The sequence below is a fragment of the Alosa sapidissima genome, chromosome 22, assembly GCF_018492685.1.
Source record: "Alosa sapidissima isolate fAloSap1 chromosome 22, fAloSap1.pri, whole genome shotgun sequence".
Classification (NCBI taxonomy): domain Eukaryota; kingdom Metazoa; phylum Chordata; class Actinopteri; order Clupeiformes; family Clupeidae; genus Alosa; species Alosa sapidissima.
In genome coordinates this window covers 22,169,788-22,180,590 of record NC_055978.1, presented here as the reverse complement: position 1 = coordinate 22,180,590, position 10,803 = coordinate 22,169,788, and the positions used below count along the sequence as shown (strand labels likewise).

The 10,803-nt window shown below is 40.8% G+C and overlaps 2 protein-coding genes across 5 annotated transcripts in view; one reads left to right on the top strand and one right to left on the bottom strand.

Annotated features, from left to right (window-relative positions):
• tmem178b (transmembrane protein 178B) overlaps nt 1-1,464 on the bottom strand; it is a 96,663-nt gene extending 95,199 nt beyond the window's left edge. Inside the window, exons 1-3 of one of the 3 annotated variants that reach the window (XM_042078190.1) lie at nt 1,186-1,464; nt 343-501; nt 1-238 (exon numbers count right to left, since the gene is read on the bottom strand). The exon at nt 1-238 is cut by the window's left edge and continues 260 nt beyond it. In XM_042078190.1, the coding sequence (XP_041934124.1) occupies nt 1-122 (122 nt within the window). In that variant the 5' untranslated portion in view covers nt 123-238; nt 343-501; nt 1,186-1,464. Of the gene's footprint in view, nt 502-1,185 lie in introns of all 3 variants that reach the window. The other 2 variants (XM_042078189.1, XM_042078191.1) reach the window with 2 other exon arrangements.
• Nucleotides 1,465-7,753: 6,289 nt separating this feature from the next.
• Nucleotides 7,754-9,091, top strand: mrps33 (mitochondrial ribosomal protein S33). Of its 2 annotated transcripts, XM_042078192.1 has the most exons (3): nt 7,754-7,970; nt 8,340-8,556; nt 8,647-9,091. In XM_042078192.1, exons 2-3 carry the CDS (start codon nt 8,342-8,344, stop codon nt 8,750-8,752), a joined length of 321 nt encoding a protein of 106 aa, XP_041934126.1. In that variant the 5' UTR covers nt 7,754-7,970; nt 8,340-8,341; the 3' UTR covers nt 8,753-9,091. The 2 variants fall into 2 exon arrangements, with proteins under 2 accessions (XP_041934126.1, XP_041934127.1); XM_042078193.1 differs by lacking the exon at nt 7,754-7,970 and having other exon boundaries at nt 8,322-8,556.
• Nucleotides 9,092-10,803: the final 1,712 nt, after the last annotated feature.

The window sequence follows — 10,803 nt, the reverse complement described above, 5'->3', positions numbered from 1 at the left end:
TCCTGGTACCTGCGAGCGTCCGTCTCGTACCAGTGGTCGGAGCAGATAGCCACGGCCAGCATTCCGAGGGCGCACAGAGAGAGGGAAAGACCGGCATAGAGCAGCAACTTCCCGGCAGCCATACTAGCGTCCTCTCAGAGCCGCATCAGCACCTCGACAGCGTGGACAGCTCCTCGGCGTGCACCCGCATCCAAAAGCTCAGCTTACATCACCTCTCAGGCACAACACTGAAACCATCCTAAGTGCAGAAAACGTGCGAAATGAATTGAGCCAGGCTCTCAGGCATACATTTTCTTTTGACACAGCGGTTGAGTTGTTGTTTACTGTGTCGTGTAGACTAACCGAACAGTCCTGTTAACAGCAAAACGAAAGAAAATATGCTTATCTCTTTCCCTTCTCAACGTCCATCCGTTCTAGAGCCGTCCTTCTGAATGAAACAACACAAGAGCAGTCACTGCCTAAGAGACTGTTGGAATACTGGGAGTCTTTTTAGCGTCGGACCTTTCAGAAAGAGAGAAATAGAGAGAGAGAGAGAAACATCAAACCAGTGGACTACCTTTCAATCCATCCATAATCTGTCCGAAACGTGTAGCCTGACAAATATTATCAAAAAACACAGGCGTTATGAAGGGAATGCTGCTTTGACAAAACCGCTGACGAAACAGTGCCCTTGCTTGACAGCGGTTGCTCTCTGATTCTGTCCAAATAAACAGGTCATGTTTTGTTGTCGGTATAAGCCCACCCCACCCCTTTTTTTCTTCTCCAAGACAGTCCAGAGGTCTGCGCGCTCTCTCCATGCAGTATCAATTTGATATGGTCTCACACTAAACATTTGTATGCCAGAACATACTTGCATAAATCAAACGTCCCTACGGTGCAAGTTTATATCGCGCAGCCTGATATGAGATGACTCTGACCACATGTAATTTTCCCGTGCAATCAAAATATTCCACGGTGTCATGTCAGCTGCATACACTGGTTAACTGAACTGAATCATTTGCCCCAATGTTTTTATGAAGGATAATCACCATGTCACGCTACCTCACGGTCGCGTCTGGACAATTCTTTCACAGTATCCTATCAATTTCGATCCAGATGCTTTGACAGCAAATTGCTCGAATTGCCCAAGGCCCACTACATAATAGCCTACTGAGAAACAAATAAGAGTATGCATACGCTACTCACCGTTCCGAAGCAGAGGATTTTCTATGGCTGTTTTTATACAAAAGCCACGGTAACAATTCTGTTTTTCGTTCCTTTATTGAGGAACAGACCTATTCATTTAGCGTTTAATATGCGAGACTTAGCTATACTCGCACTCATTAGACTGCAGGTTCTATACATTAATATAATAAGATATTCTGCGTGCTAATAACGATGGTCTTGTAGAGCTCCTTCTCAAAATAAAGCAATGGTAAGCCGCATATTACACCTGGAAAGCCATACTTCAGAGGTCCCTTTCGTTTCGAGGCGATACAGCGGTGATGTCATGCTGTCAACGTGAGATTCATGGTTTATTAAGGCACCTTCTTAAAGCAACAGTGTAACACGGTGCTTTCAAGCAGAGGGTGACGTGTTCTGTCTCAGTGTTTCTACTTTTCTCTTTCTCACAAGACACACACACACACACACACACACACACACTCACACACACACACACACACACACACACAAAGCAACAGTGTAACACAGTGCTTTCAAGCAGAGGTTGACATGTTCTGTCTCAGTGTTTCTACTTTTCTCTTTCCCACAAGACACACACACACACACACACACACACACACATGGGCCTGTCTAAACTTTCCACACACTCACACACACATGTTGAAAAAGATCAAGCTTCCAGCAGCTGTGAAGTGTAAATTTAGCTCAGTCTATCATCTGGCTCCACACATCGAAAGGAGCACAAGTTTTCTGTTTGTTTTTGTTTTACTCTATTGATTGCATTGCTAACAACGAGCTGAATTGAGAGCCAAAAAAATGGCATCATTATATTGCTACGGCCTGTCTAAACTTTCCTATATTCATAAATTCCGTCTACATTCTTATCCCCATGTTATTGAGCAAAGGTAAGGCATGATGTGAGCATCATTTTCCATGATTAGATAATCATTGAAAAATAATATAATATTCAGGAGGGCTGATGTTATAAACCTTGTGCAAAACCTCTAAGTTTCATGCTGATCACTCTCAAGGGAGCCCTGACTGTAGACTATCACGTACCACAGCACACCTCAGTGCACAACGTGCATTGTCCCTAATACATTAGCTTTGAGTTGCCCTCTCCAGGTAATATGATTTGGGGAGGTACCTTCGCAAAATTCTGGCCCTCTAGAAATGCTTTGTCAGAGTCATAACCCGATAAAAGTAACAGGTCACATCTATTTCTTTGTATAAAAAACAGCAGGCTTTCACTTATTTATGACAGTATATATCAGTATCTTTCAAATATGTGTTTGTATTTATAACATACATGTACATTCAAGCAAAGGGGACATTTCTGTGCAGTTTAAGAGCTATTTTTATAGCTAATTCAGAGATTCATTCTTATTCAACTCGGCAATCTGCAGATCTTCACCCTAAACTCCTCACTAGCAGAGGACAATTTCCAGGTATATGCTTGATTGAGGTTGAATTAGATAACTGGAGTTTTGGCATGCAAGGTGCAAATTCAAATGCATTTCAAACAGAACAACAACTTATTTTGAACTCTGAAAGGGCAAATGGCAGTGTGTATGCTGTACTGATGCTAAGTGGAGAGGAAGGGAAGAAAATATATATGTTCAACTTTTCCCTGCAGATGAGTGGGTTGTCAATTCTAACAATCCCGCATAATAATAATGCACTCTAACAATCCAACACAATAATACTGCACTATATAGCTGTCACTATTCTAGAAAAGAATTCACGTATGAATGCTTGTAAAATTGGCTTTAAATTAAAACTGTCATATAAAGATCTTGAAAAGTGTGTGTGTGTGTGTGTGTGTGTGTGTGTGTGTGTGTGTGTGTGTTTGTGTCTGTGTGTCTCTGTGTGTGACAGAGAGTGAGAGAAAGTAACCTGAGCTCTTAAGACAAGAGACAGAATTTGCCTATTAAAGTGACTGAGGAACATTTGACCTTTTTTATTCCTCTCAGATGTGCCCACTACCCACGCCTCTAGAAGTGATGATCATCATCACTTGCTCTCCTGCGACCACCTACACACATGGAATCCCCATAATTGTCCTATTTATGGAACAGAGAAAAGAATAATTGGGCTTCAAATGCTATAGAGTGCATGGATGGGATGTTCTGAACAAATTACTTCCACATCTATTCCCTTCCCCAGGAAATTACTTGTGAGCCGTATCATAAAATTGGCACCCTTTTTTGTGATATCTCTTTGGAAAGAAAAAGTAGGGAGAAATTTACAACCATCTCTTTCCCCCACCCTCATTCAATTAAGTCTTCTTTCTGTTCTGGAGTTGATAGCCTGCACTCCCCTTACCGCTTGGGAGTTCTTCTCCGTGCAGAATTTTGACGACGCTCGGGTAATTTTCTTTCAGACAGAGTGAGTGACAGCCTGACAGCTGAATTTTAATTACAGTTTCAAAGCCTGACTTGGCTTGCAACGTTTTTTTCCCCACCACCCTACAATGTAATCTCAAAACACAGTTTGGACACCATAGCAATTTGTTTTACTCTATTTGAGGAAGTGTTATCTTGTACCCCCCTCCCCCTCGGTCCCTGGAAAAGTGTTAATGGATACATTCTTTTTGAGGAGAGGAGGAACGTGATCGTAATAGAGATTGCCTAGTGACTTGTCTCTTCCTAAGCCCTCTTCTATGGGCTTGCTCACATGGGCACTGTGGCAAAACAAGACAGCAAAACACAGGTAAATGACTCACAAACACATAATTAAATATCTATTATGATGCTATTATGAACTTGCTGAGTGGACACTGCGGCTGAAATATTTTGAGTCCTGTGAGTGAATTTAGACATCTTGTTATTAAAACATGCAAGTAAAGATCAATAGGTCTATGAGTGGGCCTACACATTAAGAATGGGCTTAATATCAATTGTTTGAAAAACACTTATAGCCTAACATTAAAGTCCATTAAAGTTGTACAGCTAAGGCAGAGGAAAGCCCTACAAATAGCTCAGGACCCTTCACATCCAATACATCACACTTTTGAAAGACTCCCTTCAGGAATGAGATAGCTACAGAGTACCTACATCAACAAGCAACAAGAAATCTTTTATCACATCATCCATTATTTTGCTAAATCAATTACATTTATGAGTTTTTATCATTCATAATCCCTGCCTCCACTGAACACAATGGACAACTAGATGTACCGCAGAGCGGTACAAAATATGACCGCCGCCCAGTCCAGCACATGTTTTCCACAAAAATAAGTCACGCTGAAAGGCATATATGATTCTAACTGTCTCACTGAATTGCATTATGCACACTCAATTCTCACTGGTATCTGCTAGACAACAAGTACTAAAACATGATTAGTTCATAGATTTCACATGTAATATACATTTTATACAACCCCACCCCCATCTTGCCTGGTCATAATTCTGAGAAATTCTTGAATTGTGTGCATGTGTGCGTGTACATGTTCATGTTTATGTTTATGTGTGTGTGGGTGTGTGGGTGGGTGTGTGTGCGCCAGGGCTTGAAAACGAAATTCTTTTTCAAACGTTCCGTTCCGAACGGTTCAGGTAGGCCTATGTTTAACGTTTTCGTTCTTGCATGCGTTCCGCCACCAACATATCGGTCCTGAACCGGTTCGGAACACAAAATATCGTTCGTTCTTAAAGTTCCGGCAGTGTTTGGCGGGCCTATCAAGTCTATTTTTGTGGACTTTACCTTATTATTCTCTTAATTAATATTAATTAATTAATAATTAATAATTATTACACTCATTATTTCCCCTTGATTTAGCCTATACCGTAGCTATGCCCAAAAATAATAAATCACAGGCGGCATCCAAAAACATTCAGATGGGCTATCCATCCCATAGCCTGCAGACTTACTGTAGGCCTAACCTATGCCTATAAATAATTTCTTTAAAAAATATTTCTGGATACCTGCTAAACTCCTTACCTGGTTGTAGCCTAAGTTTTATCCATATGGAGATCTTCAAAGGCTTGCGCTATAATTCTAACCCTGTTTATAAACGAACCTGTCTTGCTGACAAGGCCTATCTCAAATTCTTCTACATAGAATAGGCTATAATTGTGCTAACATTTCAAATCCCGACTTTAAAACGACAAGGCGTGGACAGGCAAAATAGGCTACAAACAATTTCCAAATCAGTTTCAGTAGCCTACGCTACGAGCTGGCCTAAGATCCGAAGTGGCAGGCGGATAGGTTACATTACAACAGCAAGACAAAATATACACATTTGGACCAAAGGTCCATTTATTCGTTTTTTTTTTTTTTTTCAAACTGCAGAAATCAAATTATTAGGCTGTTATATAGAGAACGAAAAAAAAACGTTATTAACCGGTTTTGTGGATTTCAGAATAACGTTTCTGTTCCGGAACAGTTGAAGACCATTTTGTTTTCGTTTCCGTTTCCGCTCCTCGTAAAATTCCGTAAAATTCTGTTCGTTTTCGTTTTTCGTTTTCGTTCCTTGAACCGGTTCGGAGCCCTGGTGTGCGCGCATGTGTGTGTTTGCCTGTTTATGTGCCTGTGTGTGTGTGCATGTGCATGCATGCGTATATATGTCTACTGTGTGAGTATGTGTCATACGTACTGTAGGATTACTGTGAATGTGCATGTGTATCTGTTTATGCACATGTGTGCATATGGAATGGGTTTACATGACCCCTGGAGGCAAACATATGCAAAAAATTGGTCATCCTAGGCCCTACGGTTCTTAAGATATTCACAGAAAACTGTGTCTGCCCTACCCTCCTTTCGGGGGGGCCAGTCCAGCGGGGGGGCTACAGATCAAAACGAAAAGCAATGGTTCCATGCTATCCATGTGGGGTTACATGCCCACCAAGTTTCGTGTACCCCGGTCTTTCAGTGTCCCGGGAATCCTTGTTGGTGTACGGTCACTAAATGTACACATACATTATTTTATTGTAAGGCCCCCCATGAACGAAAGTCCACGAAACTTGGCATGCATTCGGAGGGTGTCATAATGATCCTACACTTTCAATTTCGTGCAGTTTTGACCATGTCAGCCAGAGATATTGTGATGAAAACACCTAATGTTTTGCTTTTTAATTTTTAACTAGGTGGCGCTATACATGAAATAAGTGGTAATGGGATAGGTTGACATGCCCCCTTAAGACCAACATACAAAAAAAAGGTGGACCTCCTAGGCCCTACGGTTCTCGAGATATTTACAGAAAACTGTCTCCGGCCACCTACAGGCCAGTTGGTGTATAGTAACATAAATTAATTTATTGTGTGGCCCCCCATGAACGGAATTCCACGAAACTTGGCGTGCATTCAGAGGGTGTCATAATGATCCTACACTTCCAATTTCGTGCAGTTTTGACTATGTTAGGTCACAGATACCTGCGATTACAACACCTCATTTTTACCTCGTGTTTAACTAGGTGGCGCTATACATGAAATGAGTGGTTATGGAATGGGTTGACATGGCCCTTTGAGATCAACATACAAAAAAACAATGGTCCTCCTAAACCCTACGGTTCTCGAGATATTCACAGAAAACTGTGTCTGCCCTACCCTCCTTTCGGGGGTCCAGTCCAGCGGGGGGGCTACAGATCAAAACGAAAACAGGAGGTTCCATGCTATCCATGTGGGGTTACATGCCCACCAAGTTTCGTGTACCCCGGTCTTACAGTGTCCCGGGAATCCTTGACGGAAATGCGAGAAAGAAAAAGAAAAAAAAAGAAGAAAAAAATCTGACTAAACCTATATGACCGAGACTTCTGTTCTATTCTATTCTATTCTATCAGTCTGGCTTTTCCCGGGCAGCTGTTTCAGTGACTGGATTGTCATTACCACTGTGTGGCACGAATAGCAATGTGATCTCTGATGCAAATGAAACGGCAAGCCTGCATCAATGGATAGACCACCACTGCTTTGGCCTGTGACGTTTTTGCTTTGGAAAACATATTGGCTTTACATTTCTGTGGATTTGTCTCCATCGTCTGGTGTAGACGAGTATTTCAGTTGCCTAAATAGATGACGTTATCACGACTAGTCTATTGTTTAACTTGTCAAAAACACCTATTGCTGTGGCCTGTAGTTGTAATCTTTGTTTTCTGAGGCCTTAGGTTACTTTTACCCCTGCACAAAACTTAACATGCTCTTGACTTTTCAGTTTCATGGATTAGGCTACACAGCTACATAACTTTATGTTAGGCTACCAATGATGTTCTGTAACAATCTTTCACTCAACACGTTCCTGGAAAGTAAGAGTTTCTTGAAGGCCCTATGTTGCATAGTGGTCAGAAAATCAGATATTCTCGGACTGGCTGGCTCTGCTCATTATTTGACCAGAGAATGTCTGGTAGACGGGCTCTGATTTGACCGTATGAGTACGACTACAACACATTTCCCCACCACACTTCCTTTGGTGTTACCAGGACTTCCTCTGCCATAATGAGCTTATTTGAAATACTGAATTTAAAACTATGTCAAATAATTTATGAAGTTATCACTGCATTCAATTGCTATTGATTGCTATTAATAAACTAACATACCTTGTTGGTGGAAAATAGACCTCATAGCAAGCGGAACCTAAATCGGCTAGGTTCATAACTATCCGGAGAGTTAAAAAAAAGAGAACTCTGTCATGCGAAGGTGAAATAGCCAAGTAGCTTGATAGCTTAATTCTATGTAATTTCTCATCACTTATTGTCAACGTTTTGGTGCACTGTTGTCGGGCCTCCTATTTACACATTATGAAGTATTTTTCGTGATATCTGTTGCATGTTATAGCCTACATCACTGAATCAGCGAGCTGTTAATGTTTGAATAAGGTGAGTAATGTGGCGTTAGCTAACGTAATGTTGCTCTGCTTGTGATTTTGTTTAACATAGCTTGCTTGCTTGGTCCTTGTAATTGTCAAGTCATTTTAATGTTTTGCTAACATCCACGTAGGCTACACTGTATCTATATTAAAATTAATAGATAGCCATTCGAAATTAATATGATCCTATTGAAATCCAGTAACGTCGACATGTGTTGGAACGTGTCGGTGGAAATAGGTTAATGTTAACTAACGGTGACCAATGTTATTGCGAAATATGTCTTGGCGCTAATATTTGTAATGTTCGCATGTATACTGTGTGGCTGAATACATGTATTTAAATATGTAAACCTCTGTTACCTGTTATGTACAATTGCAGCTATGGCTGGGCTCTCAAATTATGCTGTGCGCATGGCGCGTCTCAGCGCGCGGATATTTGGGGACGTTGTGCGTCCCACTGATTCCAAGTCCATGAAGGTAGTACAGCTGTTCAAGGAACCACCTATGGCCCAAAAAAAAGAGGTGTATGACTGGTATCCTCAGCACAAAATCTACTATGCCATGACCCAGAAGCTGAGATACATGGGATTGTTCAGGTAAGGCAGTGTTACACAGTTTTGACCACAATCAATTTGTATCATGGCTAGAACATAACAAGTTGGTTGATTTTTGTTTTGTTCCCTCAGAGATGAACACGAGGACTTCAAAGAAGAGATGCGGCGGCTCAGGAAGCTACGAGGAAAAGGGAAGCCTAGAAAGGGAGAGGGTAAAAGAGCCACAAAGAAGAAATAAAATAAAACGCATCTTCACTACATCTTGGACACTCTTCCTTGTGCATAACTGAACAATGGCTGAGATTATGCTCCATGGAATGCAAAAGTAATCCTCCCACAAACTACTAGGATGGACCTTTTACTGAGGACGGGTGCATTTTATTCATTGTGTCACATCAATCTTAAATGTGATACCTTTATCCACAAGAGGATTCTACCTAGTAGGAGTTTGTTATTGGTTTTCAAAGTGTGGTATTTCATCTGACCACAGAGATTGTGATCTCTCACAATACTATACATCTCCGCAGTATCTTTCAAGTGTTGTAAATGACTGGTGTTCATAAAAGAACTATGTATATTTTGTTCTCCCTGTTTTTTTATTATCAAAAAGAAAACTTTCCTCTGTGGATACATGTTTTTTAAATGTGTTTTCATTGTTAATGCTACTTACAGAGTGAGGTGAGCTGAGTGAACTATGAGTTCAGTGAACTGTGACAACAGACATGGTAACCACCCAAGGAAAGTTGTTTATAGTCTGTAGGTGTTTTCAGTAGTTGTCTTTATGTTTCAAGTATAGGTATACTCTTTTGATCCCGTGAGGGAAATTTGGTCTCTGCATTTATCCCAATCCGTGAATTAGTGAAACACACTCGGCACACGGTGAGGTGAAGCACACACTAATCCCAGCGGTGCTCGGGGAGCAGTGAGGGGTTAGGTGCCTTGCTCAAGGGCACTTCAGCCGTGCATACTGGTCGGGGTTCGAACCGGCAACCCTCCGGTTACAAGTCCAAAGCGCTAACCAGTAGGCCACGGCTGCCCCCACTTCGTTTCGTGGCTCATGGAGAATGGAAAACAAGCTCTTAGACTTGTGAGCATTTTATCCAAATATGAGGCATGCCCTCATTTATTATATTGTATTTATGTATCAGAATTCTGAGTGAACCTGTATTCACAATTTAATTACATCATTACATTGCATGAAAATGTTCTGTTATCCGAAGTCGTCTTATTATTCTTCTAACCAAAATTCTGCGTCTAATTCAGCTTCAACCATTTAAAGGAACCATATGTAAGATTGTGGCCAAAACTGGTACTGCAATCACTTTCAAATTACTGTATCCCCTCCCCCTCCACCATGACTCGAGGTTGCCAACCTGGATGCCAAAACACTACTGACTTTGTGATTAGTAGATAGGTAGAGGGTGGTGCATCAGGCCAAAACACAACATTACATGACAAAACACAACATCAACATCAGTTGAGGGCTGCAACTTACACTTTTTAAATGGCAATATCCTGACCGGACTACTGTTGTCAGTGATAAGTATTTGAAATGAACATGATTTCTTAATGTCTAGTGACATATCAGGGCCATTTTATGATTAATTGAAATACATTTCTTACATATGGTTCCTTTAACATATAAACTTTGTTCAAACTTTGTAACGTAAATTTTGAAAAGGACACTTGAGCAATGTATTGATTTTTATACTTTTTGAGATAACAAAAAACAAGCTTATTTTTCCTCATAGACCTCTGAAGTTAGCCTACAAAAAGTACCCAAAGCTACCATCTTTGCCCATATAAGGAGATCCGGGTGTTAATTGAAGCTAACCAGGGATGTAGTGGTAAAATAATCCCGATTTCTTCATCCCCGCGAGAGTTTAACAGGTACGATAATTCAAAATCACCATGTTATTTTTCCATAGGAAAAATCTCAAGATACCAAATCTCCTTATGGCTTTTTTGTAGGTGAACTTCAGAGGTCTATAGAGTACTGAAGTGTGACGTTCCATTTCCATGACGGCAGAATCACTGGATCTAAACAAACTTTCGAAGTGGCTTAAATAGCATTGAATGTAGATATGTGGCATCATTTCTAGCAAATAAATTGTTTTAAATGTATAGCCATTCAAACATGTTTTACGTCTTCTCAAAGACTGGTGGCTGTTAAAAGTGACATTTTTTTGCAAAAAAGTCAAGATACGTCCATGAATTTAAGGATTTTAACCGCATGCTGTGAAGTTACATGCAGGTCTCTTTTATGGAGGAAACCCATGCTAAAATAAA